General features: G+C 40.9%; 1 protein-coding gene across 1 annotated transcript in view; it reads left to right on the top strand.

Moving 5' to 3' along the window:
- FRMD7 (FERM domain containing 7) overlaps positions 1-21240 on the top strand; it is a 75503-nt gene extending 54263 nt beyond the window's left edge. Inside the window, exons 7-13 of the mRNA XM_064278480.1 lie at positions 7708-7822; positions 8338-8485; positions 11405-11500; positions 16086-16249; positions 17813-17881; positions 18000-18075; positions 19331-21240. Of these exons, the coding sequence (XP_064134550.1) occupies positions 7708-7822; positions 8338-8485; positions 11405-11500; positions 16086-16249; positions 17813-17881; positions 18000-18075; positions 19331-20416 (1754 nt within the window). The 3' untranslated portion in view covers positions 20417-21240. The remainder of the gene's footprint in view (positions 1-7707; positions 7823-8337; positions 8486-11404; positions 11501-16085; positions 16250-17812; positions 17882-17999; positions 18076-19330) is intronic.
- Positions 21241-21896: the final 656 nt, after the last annotated feature.

Genomic DNA, 21896 nt, shown 5'->3' with positions numbered 1-21896 from the left:
GTGAAAAAGAGGAAGACCATCAATGAGATGGATTGACATGGTGGGCGTGACGATGAGCTCAAGCATAACAACGATCATGAAGATGGTGCAGGACAGGGCAGTGTTCCGTTCTGTTGTACACAGGGTCACTATGAGTTGGAACTGACTTAACGGCACCTAACAACAACAACAATTCATGAACATGAAATGTCCCTCCATTTATTTAAATAAAAAAAAAATCTCTGAGCAATGTTTTGTAGTGTTCAGTGTACATGCCTTGTACATCTTTTGCTAAAATTTATCCCTAAGTATTCTATTATTTTTGATGCTCTTGTAAATAGAATTGTGTTCTTAATTTCATTCTTGGATTTTTCAATCCTACTATATGCAAATACAATTACTGTTTGCACATTCATCTTAAAAGGAGCTTTGGTGGCACAGTGATTAAGTGTTCAGCTGCTATCCGAAAGGTCGGCAGTTCGAACCCACCAGTGGCTTTTTGGGGGAAAAGACTTGGCCATTTGTTTCCATAAAGATTATAGCCTAGGAAAGCCTATGGGGCAGTTCTATTATGTCCTATGGGTTGCTATGTGTTGAAATCGACTCAACAGTACACAGTAACATTTTGATCTTATAGCCTGCTACCTTTTGTTGAACTCATTTATCAGTTTTAGTATTTTTTAGTGTGGGAGGCATTCCTTAGGATTTCCTACATTCAGGATCATGTTGATTGCAAGCAAAGTTTTAATTCTTCCTTTTCATTGTGAATTCTTTTTGGAAATTTCCTTCTGTTCCTAGTTTGTTGAGAGTTTTTATCATTAATGGGTGTTAGATTTTTTCCCAATGCTTTTTCTACATCACATCTATGATTGTGTGTTTTTTGGTCCTTTATAGTGTATTACATTTTTTCTTTTTTTTTTTTTGATTTTCATATGTTGCACTGACCTCACATTCCTGGGGTAAATCTGGTATAGTCTTTTTAATATAGTGTTGGATTTGGTTTACTAGTATTTTGTTGAGGATTTTTGTCTTTATATTCATGAAGGATATCGATCTGTGGTTTTCTTTTCTTGGGATATGTTTCTCTGGCTTTGGTGTCAGGATAATACTGGCCTCATAGGATGAGTTGGGAAGTATTCCCTCTTCTTCTATTTTCTGAAAGAGTTTATGAAGGATTAAATATTTGATATAATTAATTGATGAAGCCATCTTGGCCTGATTGTGTTTTGATAGGATTTGTATATTTATCGGAAACCCTGGTGGTATAGTGGCTAAGAGCTATGGCTGCTTACCAAAAGGTCGGCAGTTTGAATCCACTGGCGCTCTTTGTAAACCCTATGGGGCAGTTCTACTCCATTCTATAGGGTAGCTATGAGTCGGAATCGAATTGACGGCAATGGGTTTGGTTTTTTTTTTTTTTTTGGTACTTTTATCAGTATTGGTAATAAAATAAGGAAAACAGCCATTGTTTCATCTTAAAGGAAGTTTTTATATGGAGATTTTAAATATAATGTGATTTAAAAATAAACAACAAAAATTTATTCTCTCACAGTTCTGGAAACCAAAAGTCTAAAATCAGTGTTAGAGGCTCTAGGAGAAAGTTCATTCTTAGCCTTTTCCAGTTTTTGGTGGCTGCTGGTATTCCTTGACTCGTGGCCGCATCACTCTAATCTCTGCCACCATTTTTGTACCACCTCCTCCTCTGTGTGTCTGTTTCAAATCTCCCTGTGCCTCGCCCTAATACGGACACATATGATGGTGAGACTACATCTTACACACTTTGGACATGTTGTCAGGAGGGATCAGTCCCTGGAGAAGGACATCATGCTTGGTGAAGTACAGGGTCAGCGGAAAAGAGGAAGACCCTCAATGAGGTGGATTGACACAGAGGTTGCAACGATGGGCTCAAGCATAACAATGATTGTGAGGATGGCGCAGGACTGGGCAGTGTTTCGTTCTGTTGTGCATAGGGTTGCTATGAGCCGGAAACGACTTGACGGCACCTAACAACAACAACATGGCTGGATTTAGAATCCACCCAGATAATCCAGGGTAATATCCTCATCTCAATATCCTTAATTTACTCGTATTTCCTAAGTTAATTTTCCATATAAGATAACATTCATAGGTTCTAGAAAATTTTTTTTTATTTTTTTTTAGATACAAGGATGTGGACATCTTAGTAGGGGCATTTTCCAGCTATCACAGGCCCCCTATTAATTACCTCTGGTACTTCATTTCCAACTGCTCTCCCTGTTACCACTCTTTTCCAGCTATGCTATTCTTTTTGCTTTTCCTTGAACACGCTAGTTACTCCGTCAGGGCTGTTGCCATTAAATGTTTTCTGTCTCTAGGTCATTCTCCAGATAATTACATTTACATTTTGCTCACATGCCACCTTTTTTTAATATATATAATTCATCTTATTTTATTTTTTGTTGAGAATATACGTAGCAAAACATACACCGATTCGTTTCTACATGTACAATTCAGTCACAATGATTAGTCTTCGAGTTGTGTAACCATTTTCACCCTCCTTTTTTGAGTTGTTCATAGACTCACTGTCCCCTCAGGTTCTTGTCTAATCTTTCAAGTTGCTGTTGTCAATTTGATCTCATACAGATAAATCTTAAAAGAACATAATGCTCAAAGATATGAACAGACACTTCACTAAAGAAGACATTCAGGTAGCTAACAGATGCGTGAGGAAATGCTCACGATCATTAGCCATTAGGGAAATGGAAATCAAAACTACAATGAGATTTCATCTCACTCCAACAAGGCTGGTATTAATCCAAAAAACACAAAATAATAAATGTTGGAGAGGCTATGGAAAGATTGGAACACTTATACACTGCTGGTGGGAATGTCAAATGCTACAACTACTTTGGAAATCAATTTGGCGTTTCCTTAAAAAGCTAGAAATAGAACTACCATACGATCCAGCAATCCCACTCCTTGGAATATATCCTAGAGAAATAAGAGCCTTTACACGAACAGATATATGCACACCCATGTTCATTGCAGCACTGTTTACAATAGCAGAAAGGTGGAAGCAACCAAGGCGTCCATCAACGGACGAATGGATAGATAAATTATGGTATATTTGCACAATGGAATACTACGCGTCGATAAAGAACAGTGATGAATCTGTGAAACATTTCATAACGTGGAGGAGCCTGGAAGGCATTATGCTGAGTGAAATTAGTCAGTTGCAAAAGGACAAATATTGTATAAGACCACTATTATAAGATCTTGAGAAATAGTTTAAACTGAGAAGAACACATTCTTTTGTAGTTACGAGAGGGGGGAGGGAGGGAGGGTGGGAGAGGGGCATCCACTAATTAGATAGTAGATAAGAACTACTTTAGGTGAAGGGAAAGACAGCATACAATACAGGGGAGGTCAGCACAATTGGACTAAACCAAAAGCAAAGAAGTTTCCTGAATAAACTGAATGCTTCAAAGGCCAGCGTAGCAGGGGCAGGGGTCTGGGGACCACGGTTTCAGGGGACATCTAAGTCAATTGGCATAATAAAATCTATTAAGAAAACATTCTGCATTCCACTTTGGTGAGAGGCGTCTGGAGTCTTAAATGCTAGCAAGCAGCCATCTAATATGCATCAATTGGTCTCAACCCACCTGGATCAAAGGAGAATGAAGAACACCAAGGACACAAGGTGATTATGAGCCCAAGAGACAGAAAGGGCCACATGAACCAGAGACTACATCATCCTGAGACCAGAAGAACTAGATGGTGCCTGGCTACAACCGGTGACTGCCCTGACAGGGAACACAACAGAGAACCCCTGAGGGAGCAGGACGGCAGTGGGATGCAGACCCCAAATTCTCATAAAAAGACCAGACTTAATGGTCAGACTGATACTAGAAGGACCCCGGTGGTCATGGCCCCCAGACCTTCTGTTGGCCCAGAACAGGAACCATTCCCAAAGCCAACTCTTCAGACAGGGATTGGACTGGACAATGTGTTGGAGAGGGATGCTGGTGAGGAGTGAGCTTCTTGGATCAGGTGGACACTTGAGACTATGTTGGCATCTCCTGCCTGGAGGGGAGATGAGAGGGCAGAGGGGTTTAGAAGCTGGGGAAATGGACACGAAAAGAGAGAGTGGAGGGAGGGAGCGGGTTGTCTCATTAGAGGGAGAGCAATTGAGAGTAGCAAGGTGTATATAAGTTTCTGTGTGAGAGACTGACTTGATTTGTAAACTTTCACTTAAACCACAGTAAAAAACAAAAAACAAAAAACCTAATGCTCCAAGTAGATATTCTTTACCAGGTAAGCTAAACAATTGTTTCATTTTAAGAAGACTTCAGGGGATATTTTTTCTTTAAGGTTTAAAGATTATCTCAGGGCAATAGTTTCAGGGGTTCATCCAGCCTCCATGGCTCCAGAAAGTCCATGAGATTTTTGAAAGTCTGTTCTGCATTTTTTCCATTTTGATTAGGATTCTTCTATGGAATCTTTGATGAAAATGTTCAGTAATGGTAGCTTGGCACCATCTAGTTTTTCTGGTCTCATGGCAAAGGAGGCAGTTGTTCATGGACGCACTTAGCCTCATATTCCATTTCCTCTTCTTACCCCTGACTCTCCTTCTTCCTCTGTTGCTCCAGTGGAATAGAGACCAATTCTTGTGCCTTGAATGGCTGCTTGTAAGCTTTTAAGATCCCAGGCACTATGCAATGACTAGGAGGTAGAGTAGAAGCACTGAATACATTATTAGACCAACTAACTAGGATGTGAAGCCCTGGTGGTACAGTGGTTAAGAGCTCAGCTTCTAACCAAAAGGTCGAATCTACTAGCCACTCCTTGGAAACCCTATGGAGCAGTTCTAGGTTTGCTATGAGTCAAGATTAACTCAATTGCAAAAGGTTTGGTTTGGTTTTTAACTAGAATGTGCTTTTGTTGTTAGGTGCAGTTGAGTTGGTTCCGACTCATAGTGACCCTATGTACAGCAACAAAACACTGCCCAGTTCTATGCCATCCTTATAATCATTGCTATGCTTGAGCCCATTGTTGCAGCCACTGTGTCAGTCTACCTCGCTGAGGGTCTTTCTCTTTGTCACTGACCTCCATTTGATGTCCTTCTCCAGGGACTGGTCCCTCCTGATAACATGTCCAAAGTATGTGAGACGAAGTCTCACCATCCTTGCTTCTAAGGAACATTCTAACTGTACTTTTTCCAAGATAGATTTGTTAATTCTTCTGGCAGTCCATGATATATTCAATATTCTTTGCCAACACCATAATTCAAAGGTGTCAATTCTTCTTCAGACTTCCATCTTCATAGTCCAGCTTTTGCATGAGGCGACTGACAATACCATGGCGTGGGTCAGGTGCACCTTAGTCCTCAAAGTGACATCTTTGCTTTTAACACTTTAAAGAGGTCTTTTGCAGGAGATTTGCCCAATGCAATATGTCATTTGATTTCTTGACTGCTGCTTTCATGGATGTTGATCGTGGATCCAAGTAAAATGAAATCCTTGACACCTTCAATCTTTTCTCCCTTTTATCATGATGCTGAGGAGCCTTGGTAGCTCAGCAGTTAAGTGCTCAGCTGCTAACCGAAAGGTTGGTGGTTTGAACCCATTAGCCCTTATGCAGGTGGAAGATGTGGCAGTTTGTTTCTGTAAAGATTTACAGCCTTAGAAACCCAATGGGACAGTTCTAATCTGTCCTATAGGGCCTCTATTAATCGGAATTGGCTCAAAGGCAACGAGTTTGGTTTCAGGTTTTTATCACGATGTTGCTTATTGGTCCAAATGTGAGGATTCTTATTTTCTTTATGTTGAGGTGTAATCCATACTGAAGGCTGTAGTCTTTGATCTTCATTAGTAAGTACTTCGAATCCTCTTAGCTTTCAGCAAGCAAGGTTGTGTCATCTGCATATCACAGGTTGTTAATGAGTCTTCCTCCACTTCTGATGCCATGTTCTTCTTCATATAGACCAGCTCCTCAGATTATTTGCTGAGGTGTAGATGTCACCTTCTCAGTGAGGTCTTCCTGACCCACTCTATTTAAAATCACATTTCTTCCCCATTTCATTCCAATCCTTCTTTCTGCTGTAATATTCTTCATAGGACTTATTACCTGTGACAAAATATGCTTTACTCATTTATTTTCTTATTGTCTGTCTTTCCTCACTCAGATGTAAGCTCTGTGATGGCAGGGGTTTTGGTTTGTTTAGGTCTACGCTGTATCCCCAGCTGTTTGGAGCTTTGCCTGGTACATAGTAGATGTTCAACAAATATCTGATAAATGGATGAATGAGTCTTCCATATTTTTCCTGGAGGGATCTTTCTCAAATCTGTTTTCCTGCATTTTTCCTCTGCTTTAAAATTGTTTAGGAATTGATACTTTTTGCCTGTGAACTCAAGGATGGCCTCCTAAGCATGACTGCCAAATTCCATCTGACGCTATGCTGCTTTTCAGCCTCATATCTTACTACCTCTCTTGAAGCACCCTTAGCTGTATGCATACTTAGCTTCTTTTTGTTCTTAGCTTTTTTTTTGTGGTTATATATAACAAAACATTTGTTATTTCAACCATATTTACACGTACTCTTCAGTGACATCAGTTACATTCACCATGTTGTCCAAAACATCACCACTATCCATTTCCAAGTTTTTTCATCACCTTTAAGCAATAACTTCCCCCTTTCCCCTACCCACCCACTCCTGGTGACTGTGATTTTGAAGTATACATATAGTCACACCTCACCTGTCTGAAAATGAGCCTGTCACCTGTCTAAAACACAATGGAAAACCAAGATGAAAAACCTTCCAGCACTCAAACTAGGTGTCCCAATGCCCATGTATTTTACTCAATAGGAGAGCACTACTGGGTTCCACGGAGAGTCTATTTACTCTTATAGTACATACAGTACTAATAGGTTTGAATATCTGGGTTCTCATCTTATGGTAGATTGAAAGTCATAATTTAAAACAAAGTGGAGAGCTCTTCAAGGGAAGTCAATGACAAAGAAGTAATTCACATCAATCTGACACAGAGGGAAGAGGCATAAAAACTATAAGAAGATACAAGAATTCAAAAGGCGAAACAACCTGAGGCCATTTACTGTCGGACAGATAATCCTAAATCCCTCAATTGCCTCTGAAGGCATAGTGCTAACAATAGATGTTTGCAATGGTAAACTGGGGACACCTAGAAAAGAATAAATTGCCATCAGTGATAAATTACCAGCTATTTGGAAAATCCAACTTTCCAGAATGACTCATCTCCTGGGGTTTCCAGATAACTGGAGTTTTACTAGATTCTCATTGTATAGAGTGATGAATTGGCTGTGACTGGCTTGCATTGTAGTTGGCGTTTATGTTGCCCCTTTCTTGATAATGTACGATCAGGATGGAGGGAGGGTCACAGGCTAACTGGAAGTAGGGAAGATCATAAACAGAATCTGGGGGAAGAAAATCCTAACAAAATATTCAGCTGTGATCCTGAAGCCTTTAAGACCTATGCTGTGCCTGTGACTTACAGTGACACTTCATAGCAACCCACTACTTCTGATTTGGAAAAGAGTTATTTCTCCCCTATAGAGACGTAATAAATATGCATAGAGCATGGGATGGCGGGCCTGGGGGTGCACTGGCTACAAAGGAAAGGCTATTTGGAGGAGGTCAGAGGGTCTGCTGGGTGATCCATTGCTTAACTCTTCAATGGTAATGTGAAAAATGTCATTTTTCTGTCATGCAGCAGAACTGGGAGACTTTCATGAAGAAACAGATAGGAAACATCTGGCACAAACCCGGTACTTACCAAACCAAGACTGTTTAGAGAGCAAGATCCTGCACTTTCATCAGAAACACATGTAAGTACTTTAATTGGCACCTGATTCCACCAGTTGTTGCTGTTGCTGTTAGCTACAATCAAGTTGGCCCCTAACTCCTGGCAACCCCATGCACAATGAAATGAAATGCTGCCTAGTCCTGCACCACCCCCCATGATCAGTTGTGAATTGGACTTTTGTGATCCATAGGGTTTTCATTTGCTGATTTTCAGACGTAAATAGCCAGGCCTTTCTACCTGGTCCATGTTTGTCTGGAAGCTCTGCTGAAACTTTGTTCAGCATTGTAGCACCACAAAACCACAGACGGAAGGGTGGTGGCTACATATGAGGTTCATTGGCCAAGAATTGAACCTGGATCTCCACACGGAAGGTAAGAATTCTAGGGAGCACTAACGCTGAGGACATACTCTTCAAACCAAGCCTTTAAGTCTGAGAAGCTTCAGGCTCAAGAAAATGCTGAGCTCCATTGGAACTCTCAGGATAGAGGCGTCATTTTTGTTGGATTTATTAGGCTCATAAATTCTTTCCCCTTGCAGTGGTAGGAGCCCAGCTGAATCTGACATTCTCCTACTGGACATTGCGAGAAAGCAGGATATGTATGGCATCAGGCCTCACCCTGCCAGTGATGGTGAAGGAATGCAGATCCACCTGGCTGTTGCTCACATGGGCGTATTGGTGTTACGGGTAATAACTCTTTCCTTTGAAGCTTTCAGCTTAGGGGATTATCTTTGCTCAAACCCGGGTGTTTGTTCCCAAGGTGACCCCACCCCTCAGCCTTACCACCAGCCAGAAAGGGACCTAATGCTTGAAAATGCTTTGGAAAGTTTTCTTCCCTCAATGTGCTTTGTTTCCATTTGCAGTCTGCAATTGAAAGTTTTGATTCTGAGGAGATCACAGATTAGATCAGGCCAACATGGTGGGGAGATGAAGTCAAGAGACTCCTTGAAACTTCTAGACACTAAACAACAATATGGATTTGGGCATCCTAAAAACTTATGCTGTTACAACAAATACTTTCACCTTGTCCAAATCCACTTGAGGGGTCCAACATGTGGTATTCTAATTCAGTTGTTGATTTCACTTATGAGAGAAAAAGGGGTGACCTCAGACCCACTGACCCCCAAGGCCAAATTAGAGGACTGACGTAAGTTACAAATCAGGTGAGGTACATACTGGGCCAATTGAGTTTGATCTCATTTATTTGGCTGTAAACTTTTCAGCAAGAGAGTCACATTGATGGGCCAAAGACCAAATGGATCACAGGCATTACCTGTTCCCAAGAGAGACTTGTCACCCACTCCATTCTAACCCTTGATCCTTGTCATTTTATACTACATGGAAGAAGAAGAGGAGGCTAGGGGACAAGGGCAACGTGTTGGTTGTGATCTCCTTCAGTGAGAATACTTCTGTGGACAGTTGGGAACAATACAGCTGGTCTTAGAGTAATCTGCTGCAGCTACCCCAAATCCAATCAAATAATACATATTTGTGCTCTTCATCATATTATTCATTCTTTCTTTTTATTAAAAAAGCTTTATTGATATAATTTGCATACCATAAAGTTCACCTCTTTTAATTGTATGTTTCAATGGTTTTTAGTATATTTACAGTTAGCAGTCATGTATTCATTCATTCTTTTATCAATATGTCTATTGTGCATCCACTCTGTGCCAGGCACTAGAAATATAGAGATAAATAAAAATGTTCACTGATTTTATGGAGCTTGCATTCTAACAGGGGAAGATAGACAATTAAACAAGTAATTACAAATAATCGTAATGTGCTTTATGCTAGAGGAGGAAGTATCTAGTACTATGGAAACGCATGTGAGAAGGGCTTAATATTTAAGCTAAGACCTGAGGAATTAAGCAGGAGTTATCCAAGCCAAGGGGATGGTGTTGGATGGTGGAAGAGAGTGTTCCAGAGAAAAGGCACAAAGATTAAGAAACCCTAGGATGGATGAAGTATGACATAGTCAAGAAACTAACATTAAGCATGAGACATGGCTTCTGTTACCAGGATGCTCACAATTTATTTGGAGAGACCGGAGAAATTGTGAATAGTACTGAACAGTAAGTAAACAGGAGCTAATCTCATATTTACTTAGAGTTGTATGACAAGTCTACACAATAAACTAATGAATGTGGTTACCTGTGGGGAATAGGTAGACAGGGACAGAGGTAGGAGTGACAGTGGTGGGAGTGAGACTTCTCAATATATCTTTTTATAAACCTTTGATTTTTGGATCATGTGAGTGGATTACCTTTTCAATAAACAACAAAACTTTAGTTATTTGGCCAGAGCAGGAGAACCAAGGGAGTTTAGGGGAGTTAGAAATGACGGTAGGCTCCAGTAATTAGAATATCTTAGGGGAGGTGCTACCAGAGTGGGCAAAAAGACTTGACTATGTAGAAGGCATTCTGGGTAAGGAGAATGAGAAGACCTACAGGAGGGAAAGTGTAAAGTTGGATGGAAGGGTGTTTTTCCAGGAGCAGTGGGAGAAACGTTTGTATACTCAGTATAGAAGGGACAGGGTTATAGAGGGTTTGGGAAAGACAGCCCAAAGAGTTTAGACTTGATGATACAGGGAGTGGGGAGCTATTGAAGATGTTTGAGTAAATGGAGTGGCATGATATATAGGACTTTTTTTTAGCAGTTGAATCTGGAAATCTGGGAAGGGGGTGAGATTAGAGAATCTATTGCAGTAGTCTTTTCCTTCTGTGATCTCCCTGCCCTGGGTAGAAACCTTTCTCAGGCATACCCTTCTTGCTTGCAATGCAGAGCAGCCTTGCGTCCCACCTGGAATGCCTTCTTTGGCCATAGATAGGTAGATAGCTGTCATCGAGTCAACTCCAACTCATGGAGACCTTATGTACAACAAAATGAAACATTGCTGTGTCCTGTGTCATTCTCACAATGACCAGCATATTCAAGACAATTGTTACAGTTATTGTGCCAATTCATCTCACAGAGGGTCTCCCCCACTTTTGCTGGCCCTCTACTTCACCAAACATGATGCCCCCTCCAGCAATTTATCCTTTCTGATGATGAGTTTAAAGCAAGCAAGTCAGACAATATTCTGTCACAATCCATACATTTTTCACTGGCTGACTAATTATTGGAAGGGAGCCCTGGTAGTGCGGTGGCTAAGAGCTCAGTAGCTAACCAAGATGTCAACAGTTCGAATCTACCAGCCGCTCCTTGGAAACCCTATGGGGTAGCTCTACTCTGTCCTATAGAGTTGCTATGAGTCGGAATTGACTTGACGGCCACGGGTTTTGGAATTTCTGGAAGTAGATTGCCAGGCTTTTCTTCCTAGTCCATCTTAGTCTGGAAGTGCTGCTAAAACTTGTGAATCATTGGGTGACCCTACTGGTATTTAAAATACCGATGGCATAGCTTCCAGCATCATAGCAACACTCAAGCCACCACAGTGGTCTTTGGCCATAGCTTCTACCTAGTGTGTGACAGGATCAGCCTGCCCATGAGATAGGTCACGGATGGTCCCATTCATGAAGTGCATTTTCTATCACGTTTGTACTGTCTTGTCAGACCAGCTTTTGCTGACATTCATCCTGAAATCTGCTTTGTGTTTCATTATAGGGAAATACAAAGATCAATACTTTCAACTGGGCTAAAATCCGCAAGTTGAGCTTTAAGAGAAAGCATTTTCTTATCAAGCTTCACGCCAACATCTTGGTAAGTAGTTTTCTAATGAATTCTTTTTCTTTCTATGCACTTGGGAATTTCTTGGTAGTTTCTGCAAATGGTTTGAATGCAAGTGGTGAAAGCTGGCTGGCCCTTAGGGGTGATGCGCTCCCTCTTTTGCTTCTACATAAATAAACCAGAGCTTCGGTCATATTTTTACTAAAGGAAAAACACTTAAGAAAGCCAACTGGCAGTTCAGAATTAACGAAGCAATTGGAAAATGGGGTGACTGGGGTGTAAGGCAAATCTATTTGGAAAACGTTTTTTTCAGGGATTTAATGACCAAAATGGGAGTAACCAGATCTAGGAGTGTGGACTTGTTCATTTGACAGTATCTGCTGTCTTTTCTAAAATATATTCACCCTCTCTCCTTAAGCAAAAATTATTGAACACCTACTATGTGCCAAAATCAAATGGGATGTGTGTGTGTGTGTGTGTGTGTGTGTGTGAGGGGTATACACATAAGCAAAGGAAGCAGTTGTTGGACAAGGCTGCGTTGTACAGGGTGAGACAAAGGCACTGGAAAGGGTGCTCTTTTATGACCATATGGGAAATGAAAAATGGAGATCAACTAATTTTTGACCTACAGAAAATCCAGCAATTTGAGGCATCATCCTTTGGATCTTAGCCTTCTATAAAAGTGTTCATTTGAGCAGTTTGGGAGATTATATCCAATGGGAAGCTCACGGAGAGGTCTGGAGCTGCAGGCAGGTATTCCAAAAAGAACGAGAGATAGGGGGACCTGCAGAGTGGGTTGGCGGTGCTGCTGAAAACAGAGCTGCAAGCGTGCTACGTTGCTTTGGGCTAATGAGGATATGCAGTGAGTCAGGTGATGGGGGAAACCTGAGCTTTAGGCCTGGAAGGCCGAGTTCCCCTAACATAGACTGTTGTTAGGTGCCGTTGAGTCAGTTCTGACTCATAGCTACCTTATGCACAACAGAATGAAACATAGCCCGGTCCTGTGCCATCCTAAAAATTGTTGTTATGCTTCAGCCCATTGTTGCATCCACTGTGTCAATCCATCTTGCTAAGGGTCTTCCTCTTTTTTTCTGACCCTCTACCAAGCATGATGTCCTTCCCCAGGGACTAATCCCTCCTGACAACATGTACAAAGTATGTGAGATGCAGTCTCGCCATCCTTGCTTCCAAGGAGCATTCCGGTTGTTAACTTCTTCCAACACAGATTTGTTCGTTCTTTTGGCAGTCCATGGTATATTCAATATCCTTCACCAACACCACAATTCAAAGGCGTCGATTCTTCTTCAGTCTTTCTTATTCATTGTCCAGCTTTCCCGTTGCATATAAGGTGATTGAAAACATCCTGGCTTGGGTCAGGCACATCTTAGTCCTCAGGGTGACATCCTAGGTTTTTAACAGTGTAAAGAGATCTCTTGCAGCCGATTTGCCTAATGCAATGTGTCTTTTGATTTCTTGACTGCTACTTCCATGGGTGTTGATTGTGGATCCAAGTAAAATGAAATCCTTGACAACCTCAGTCTTTTCTCCATTTATCATGGTGTTGCTTATTGGTCCAGTTGTGGGGATTTTTGTTTTCTTTATGTTGAGGCGCAATCCATACTGAAGGCTGTGGTCTTTGATCTTCATTGGTAAGTGCTTCAAGTTCTCTTCACTTTCAGCAAGCAAAGTTGTATCATCTGCATAACGCAGGTTGTTAATGAGTCTTCTTCCACTCCTGATGCCCCATTCTTCTTCATAGAGTCCAGCTTCTCAGATTATTTGCTCAGCATACAGATTGAATAGGTATGGTGAAAGAATACAACCCTGATCCATACCTTTCCTGACTTTAAACCATGTAGTATCCCCTTGTTATGTTCAAATGACTGCCTCTTGATCCATGCACAGATTCCTCATGAGCACAATTAAGTGTTCCAGACTTCTCATTCTCTGCAATGTTATCCATAATTTGTTATGATCCACACAGTCAAATGCCTTTGCATAGTCAATAAAACACCGGTCAACATCCTTCTGGTATTCTCCGCTTTCAGCCAGGATCCATCTGACATCAGCGATGATAGCCCTGGTTCCAGGTCCTCTTCTGAAACCAGCCTGAATTTCTGGCAGTTCCCTGTGAATATAGTGCTGCAGCCACTTCTGAATGATCTTCAGCAAAATTTTGCTTGCCTGTGATATTAAATGGTATTGTTTGATAATTTTCCCATTCGGTTGGATCACCTTTCTTGGGGATAAGCGTAAATATGGATGTCTTCCAGTGAGTTGGCCAGGTAGCTGTCTTCCAAATTTCTTGGCATAGAGAGTAAGCACTTCAAGCGTTGTATCCGTTTGTTGAAACATCTCAATTGGTATTCCGTCAATTCCTGGAGCCTTGTTCTTCACCAATGCCTTCAGTGCAGCTTGGACTTCTTTCTTCAGTTCCATCGGTTCCTGATCATATGTTACCTCCTGAAATCGTTGAACGTCCACCAATTCTTTTTGGTATAGTGACTCCGTGTATTCCTTCCATCTTCTTTCGATGCTTCCTGTGCTGTTTAATATTTTCCCTGTAGAATCCTTCAATGTTGGAACTTGAGTCTTGAATTTTTTCTTCAGTTCTTTCAGCTTGAGAAACGCTGAGCGTGTTTTTCCCTTTTGGTTTTCTATCTCCAGCTCTTTGCACATGTCATCATAATACTTTGTCTTCTCAAACCACCCTTTGAAATCTTCTGTTAAGCTCTTTAACATCATCACTTTTTCCTTTTGCTTTGGCTACTTGACGTTCAAGAGCAAGTTTCAGAGTCTCTTCTGACATCCATTTAGGTCTTTTCTTTCTCTCCTGTCTTTTTAATGACCTCTTGCTTTCTTCATGGATAATGTCAAAGTTATTCCACAACTCTTCTAGTCTTCCATCATTAGTGTTCAATGCATCCAATCTATTCTTGAGATAGTCTCTAAATTCAGGGATATACTCAAGGTCATACTTTGGTTCTCATAGACTTGTTCTAATTTTCTTCAGCTTCAACTTGAACTCACATATAAGCAATTGCTGATCTGTTCTGCAGCTGCCCCCCGCCCTTATTCTGACTGATGATATCCAGTTTCTCTATTGTATCTTTCCACAGATGTAGTCAATTTGATTCCTGTGTATTCCATATGGTGAGGTCCACGTATATAGTCACGTGGCGAAAAAAGGTATTTACAACAGACAAGTCATTGGTCTTGCAAAATTAAATCATGTGATCTCCAGCATTGTTTCACCAAGGCCGTATTTTCTGAGTACTGATCCTTCTTCTTTGTTTCCAACTTTTGATTTCCAATCGCTAGTAATTATCAGTGCATCCTTATTGCATGTTTATCAATTTCAGACTGCAGAAGTTGGTAGAAGTCTTCAATTTCTTCATCTTTGGCCTTAGTGGTTGGTGCATAAATATGAATAACAGTGGTATTAACTGGTCTTCCTTGCAGGTGTATGGATATTATCCTATCACTGACAGCGTTGTATTTCAGAAGAGATCTTGAAATGTTCTTTTTGATGATGAATGCAACACCATTCCTCTTCACATTGTCACTCCTGGCATAGTAGACCATATGATTGCTTGATTCAAAATGACCAATACCAGTCCATTTCATCTCACTAATGCCTAGGGTATCAATCTTTATGCGTTCCATTTCATCTTTGACGATTTCCAATTTTCCTAGATTCATACTTCTTACATTTCAGTTTCTGATTATTAACGGAAGTTTGCAGCTGTTTCTTCTCATTTTGAGTCGCGCCACATCAGCAAATGAAGGTCCCGAAGGCTTTACTCCATCCACGTCATTAAGGTTGACTCTACTTTGAGGAAGCAGCTCTTCTCCAGTCGTCTTTTGAATGCCTTCCAACCTGGGGGGCTCATCTTCCAGCACTATATCAGACAATGTTCCACTGCTATTCATAAGGCTTTCATTGGCTAATGCTTTTCAGAAGTAGACTGCCGGGTCCTTCTTCCTAGTCTGTCTTAGTCTGGAAGCTCAGCTGAAACCTGTCCTCCATGGGTGACCCTGCTGGTGTTTGAATACCAGTGGCATACCTTCCAGCATCACAGCAAAACACAAGCCCCCACAGTACGGCAAACTGACTAAATAAGCAATACAGACCATCATAGAATAAGGCAGCATATAAAAAAAGAATGTGTCTCTAGCTAGTATATTAAAAAGAAATACTCACATACATGCAATCATCCTGTAAACCCTACCCTCTGTAAGGAAATCCAACCCCCTTTCCTCTTGGTCATTTATAACTTCCTGTCGTCTTCAAAGGATGCCCTTTGATGTTCATTTTAACCTAATTTACAACTTCAGGAAAATCTTCCCAGTAAAAAAGGGTTTGAGGTGAGGCAAGTGTGCAAATCAAGATTTACTTCTCACAGAAGCCTCTGTTTGTGGACAGTGGCCCTGTCTGTTCCTCGGAAGGCTGCCAATCATTTGGCGTCGGTAGGTGTGAAGCCTACAGGGAGCCAAGTGAAAAATCAGAAGCCCAGCTGTATAGGCCCCTGGACCAATAGTTTGGAAGGTTTGGGGATTTGAAGGTCTTTGATATTCTTGAAGGATGTTGTGCTTTAATGGAAATTGGTTTATACAGGTGTTGTGCAAGGACACCTTGGAGTTCACCATGGCCAGCCGAGATGCCTGCAAGGCTTTCTGGAAGACTTGTGTGGAGTACCATGCTTTCTTCAGACTTTCTGAAGAGCCCAAATCAAAGCCCAAAACCCTACTCTGCAGCAAGGGTTCCAGTTTCCGCTATAGGTAATTAAATATTGCACGTAGGCAAATTACATGCACAGATTCAATAACATGGAAGGCAATAAGGGGAGCTCAAATTCTAGAAGCAATAAAGAATCCATTGCAATCACTTGAAAGGTGATACCCTTTACTACTCATTCCATGTGTGACATATTAAGTCAATGTTTTCCAACTGGGAGGCAGGGAGAGAGGTACCCCACCTAGGGGGTTGGATCAGAATTTCTGCGAGGATGGGGGGCATATGAAGCTTGAGAAAACATATTCAATGAACTTACTGTTCTCCTTATAGGTAACTTATATGCAAACCAGGGAAAGGCTAGCTCAACAACATCCTTTTGGAGGTGGTTAGAATGGTGTGAGAAAGCATTGTAGGGGTAAAGGATTAAAAAGATTGAGCAATATTGCACTAGAAGCTCCTCACTACAGGTAACACCTTGGAGGAATGGACAGGAGCTCAAATTAAGATGCTTTTATTTGAACACACAGGCTTAGGCTGTCTTTGGAAGAAACTTTCAAAACCCTTAGCTGAAATTAAAAATTCTAATTCAATGCTTCCACATAAGGGATTTTTTTTTTCACATCGTGGAAGCCTGCTCCATTAAGAATTGGGATTGTAAAAACTTACATATTTTTTATGGAATCTCTCCAAAAGTGGATTCTATAAATCCCTGCCTTCTTAAACAGATGATATGAAGCATACTTTGCCCTTTTCTTAATGACCTATTCTAAACATCACTTCTTATCCTCAGCAGGCAGCTGTAGTGCAGTGATGGCCTCTGGGTGGGGTTGGGGAGGCATGTCAGGCCCTGAACCTCAGTGACAAATGGCCTAGACTTCTGGGTTTTATTATTTTTGTGATTTCTTTTTTTGGCTCTGTGTTTCTCCCAGCAGTCAGCTGGCTTTCTTTGCTAGTGTATACATGTTGGGAGAACTCCCTTCTAGCGTTAGCTGCCTTTCTTCTACCATGCATTGGGGAACCAGATAAATAACCTCAGTAGAAATTGTGCGTGAAGTTAAGAGTCAACTGGTTCTGATTTGGCTGTAGAGGGGAAGCCTTTAAAGGAAAATATTCGTTTTCAAGCCCAGACTCAAATGGTTATATAGCCCTGTTTAGAGGCTTTAAAAAAAATGTTCTGAGTTCTGGGTAGTTAAAGTTGCCCTACATCTGATACTCGGATAAGTGGGCATTATCATTAGTGTGGAGTCCGTGGGTGGTGCAAACAGTTAACATGCTCATTGCCAACCTAAAGTTTAGAGATTCAAATGCACCCAGAGGTGCCGCAGAAGAAAGGTCTGGCAGTCTACTTCTGAAAACTCAGCCACTGAAAGCCCTGTGGAGCACAGTTCTATTCTGACACACATCGGGTTGCCGTGAGTTGGAACTGACTCCACAGCAACTGGTTTTACAGGTTTTTATCATCAATATGGTGGTCAAAGATTCACGACGTATGTCATTCATTCTGATTCTTTTGCTTTCAACAATAAATGCGGTTTTCAAGTGCTAGTAGCCTATTGGCTTATAAAAAAATAACTAGCATTAATATGACTTTTCTCTCCTTATAATAGTGGAAGAACCCAAAGACAACTTTTGGAATATGGGAAAAAAGGGAAGTTGAAGAGCTTGCCATTTGAAAGGTACACGCTTTTGTCTTTCTCTCTCTCATGCTGATTTTAAGTTGAATTTTGGGATTGGTATGTATCCTGGGATTCACATGAAGACCATTTCAATGACTACTCTGTTTGGGGATTTCAGGAAACATTACCCATCTCAGTACCATGAACGACAGTGCAGGTCCTCGCCAGACCTCCTCTCAGATGTGTCAAAACAAGTAAGGTTTCTGAAATTCCTACTCTTTTAGGTAAATGTAATGCATCCACATTCTAAATGCTTCCAAGAATTGATTCTGCCAGAATCTCCCAGGGTGTAAAAAGGTTACTCTGTTTGAGTAAGTTAGCCTCCTGGGGAGGTCTGTCAGCTTAGTCTTTCTGGCCAATAGAAGACCATTTAGTAAACCACCACTGCTGTGAACCTTATAGACTGGAAGAATCTGGCACATCTTCAAATTGCAAACTGTATTGCTAATACCTTGCAAAATGCAGATCCAAGTGAATTTCTATGGCACCGTATTTTTCAAACTAGCACCTCTGCTTTTTTACCTATGCAAATCTTAAGGCTTAGCAGATAGAAGGTCTTTGGTTAAGGTTTTAAAGTGTTTTTGCTGTGCAATTTTATAATTCAACTTAAGAGCAAAGTACTGTTCCCATGAATCTGTGAGATAATGGCTTCATTTGAATTTTATAGTGTGAGCCATGTTAAAATTTTTTTCTTTTCCTCTCCCTAATACGAAACAAAACACATATTAATATAGGTCCCATAAACTCTCATGCCTTTGTTGAAGTCAAAGGAAGTTTTTATATGAAAGGCATGATAGAGGTATAATGCTGGAAGGAACCGTCTACTATATGCTACTCCTCCTGCCATTTATAGCCCCCCTCACCACCTTTTTATAGCAAATAGGGAGGAGGCTGGACCAGGGAGGTTAGGAGACTTGCCTGAGTCCACACAGCAAGTTAAAGGCAGGGCAGGACTAGAATCCAGGTCTTCTGCCTACTGGTTCACTGATATAACTACTAAACCATACTGCTTGAAGTACACAGAGAATTCTGAATTTGGGAATGGGATGGCATTGAGAAGTAGTGTCATGTGTGCTTTCTAACACATGAATTGGGATATGGTACAAGTTATTGTCCTTTATATACATACATAAAAAAAAATACCTGTGTAGAATATAAAACCCATTGCCATCGAATCGATTCCGACTCATAGCCACCCTACATGACAGAATAGAACTGCCCCACAGAGTTTCCAAGGAGCGCCTGGTGGATTTGAACAGCTGATCTTTTGGTTAGCAGACATAGCTCTTAACCACTACACCACCATATAAATATATAAACCGTGGAATAGAACATGGATTGAAATGACTCTGTGAACGACTGTCTTGTCAAAATTCAAAGCTAATTTAGGGGCCCCCTCCCCAACCAAATGCCTTTTGCTTCTTTCACTAATGTGACCTTTCTCTCTAGGTAGAAGATTTGAGACTAGCCTATGGCAGTGGGTGTTACCGAAATGCAAATGGAGTGCACGCATCTGAGCCGGTGCTAGACAGTAGGAGGAGGAACTCTGCAGTGGAGGTGACGTTTGCAGCCAAGCTGGAACGGTCCAAACCAGAGGCAGATCCCATATCATTGCATCAGTCCCAGAGCAGTTCCTCTTTCCATTTTATGTATACAGACCCTGTCTTTAACACTGACCCTGATCCTGACACTGACTTCTTTGAGGAGAGGAGTCCTCTAAGCTCCTTCCAAACAAGCTGTAAGTTTGCTAACAATCACATGAGTACATCTTCCGGCCTCACAAGCAAAGTGAGTCCAGCAAGGCAGCTAACTTACACAGATGTGCCCTATATTCCCTGTACTAGTCAGCAAGTTGATATTATGCCTCCCCAAGTCTTTTTTTACGTGGACAGGCCACCCCAGGTGCCCAGACGGTCTCCAATCATGGCAGAAGAAAGGGAAAGGCCAGACAGCTGCCTACAGCCCTCTGTAATGAAACCAGCTAAAAGAAGTCCCAGGAATATTAGAATGAAGAGCTTTCAGCAAGACTTTCAAGAGCTCCAAGAAGCTATGGCCAGGACTAGTGGTAGGAGCAACATCAATGTAGATCTAGAAGATGAAGATCCAACCTTAGTAGATGCATTTGCATATAACATTCAAGGGCAAACCCCTAAACGGTCCCAGAGCCATTCAGACATGAAAACTATTCGTTTTCCTTTTGGGTCAGAATTTAGACCTTTAGGGCCTTGCCCTGCTCTGAGTCGTAAAGCTGACCTGTTAACATACATGTTTGCAGAGCAGGAGTTTCCAACGGCTCTAGTGGGGCAGGGTGCAGCAGACAGGTATGTAGCTAGTGAATCCAGTGATTCTGAATCAGAGATTCTTAATCCAGACTATTACTCTTTGTATGGTAAAGGGACGAAGTCACCCACGGCCAGAATCCGCTTGTCTTCTGGTAGCTTACAGCTTGATGAAGAAGATGAAGATGCTTCTTTCAATGCATCAACTGCTGAAGACAGGACTTTGCTAAAACCATGCAATTACTTTTTAGCTTAAAATTGTAAACTCTATGAATGTTTCTGGGCCAGTTCCATATGACCACCTTAGGTTCAAAACAAACAAACAAACAAAAAGGAACCTCTTTGCATAAACCATTTTCTTAGTTACTACTCATTAGCATTAAAGGAATCTTCTAATTTTGGATACCTAGCTTATCAAGAACCAGCTATAGCCCCATTCCTCAGAAGCTACCATTGCTAGAGCGCCACTCTTCTAGCCCCTCTGAACGGACTCTGGAACATGCTCTCTCCCTACCAGCACCATGGAAGGGTGAGGTGGGGATTTGTCATTGCCATTACACATTTCCTCACAGAGACATAATAAACGAAGCTCAGGCTCTTCAACCCTGAAAAATGGCGAAAAAATGAGTTGACGTATGGAATTGGGTTCTAATATCATTTAGTGATTCAGTAGATATTGACTGTGTTGATCGTTCTGTTCTTAAAACCATACTTCGACTCAAGATTTCAGTCATCACTATCCGTGTGGGCCCATTAAAACTGGTCTTGTTATATGTTAAGGACTTCAATTTTTATAACATATATATATATAAGGGGAGCATGGCCCTCCTATAGCCTCAGGAACAAGGTGGTGGGATAAATATTCTCAACAGAACACACGTTGAGAATTAATCCAGGACTTGGCAGAATTCTAAACCTAGGAAGTTAATAACTTAAATCAATTTCTAAAGTCAGTTCTATGCCCGATGAAGATATTATGATGTTTGACTGATAACTTCTCTATTCCTGATTACCTACTATATGTAGTGAAAGATAAAAGTTAACAGGCTGGTTTATCTAATCTGTCCTGCCAGATATATATATTTTGCCAGATCTTGTTGCATGTATGTAAGCTAGGAAATGAGATGAATGTTATTTTAATAAAAAGTGAGAGAAAATCCATTTATTTAAAAAATGATTTTCCTTTTGTTTCAATCAATTTCAGAAATGATTGGTTCTGGCCTATGACTAAGGGAAGAGACAGTTACAGAACAAAGAAAAGGAGGCAGACAGGTGAAAATGTATAAATGTATAAAAAGGATAGTGCTGAAATCAAGCTGAGTTAATGAACCAGAATTCTGTTCTTGACCCATTGAAAATTTCTCTACTATTGCTCCAGGAAGTTATAGCATTCTATTTGAGAATTTATTGATTTTAGTTTTCAGTATATTTACAAGACAACGTTAAGTACTAACTTCAAAGAAATGATGCAATTATATAGGCAAGTTATTTTTATATATAACTTAATGGTGAAAAGATGGATGAAATAATTTCCTTACTCTCCTAGTCCTTACATCTGAAAATTCCCTTTAATGTACCTCATTCCATTCTTTTCCCACATTCTAGTGCTTTCTTTTTTGCTCCTGCCCTCATATCTAGTATCACATTAAGTTCACCTTCAACCGTTTCCCCAGGAAAAACTCAAATTCCTTTATTCTATATGCTATTTCTCATCTCAATTTCTGGAAATCTTTGCT

This window comes from Loxodonta africana, chromosome X (genome assembly GCF_030014295.1).
Source record: "Loxodonta africana isolate mLoxAfr1 chromosome X, mLoxAfr1.hap2, whole genome shotgun sequence".
In the NCBI taxonomy this organism is placed as follows: Eukaryota; Metazoa; Chordata; class Mammalia; order Proboscidea; family Elephantidae; genus Loxodonta; species Loxodonta africana.
This window is presented reverse-complemented; position numbering and strand designations above follow the sequence as displayed.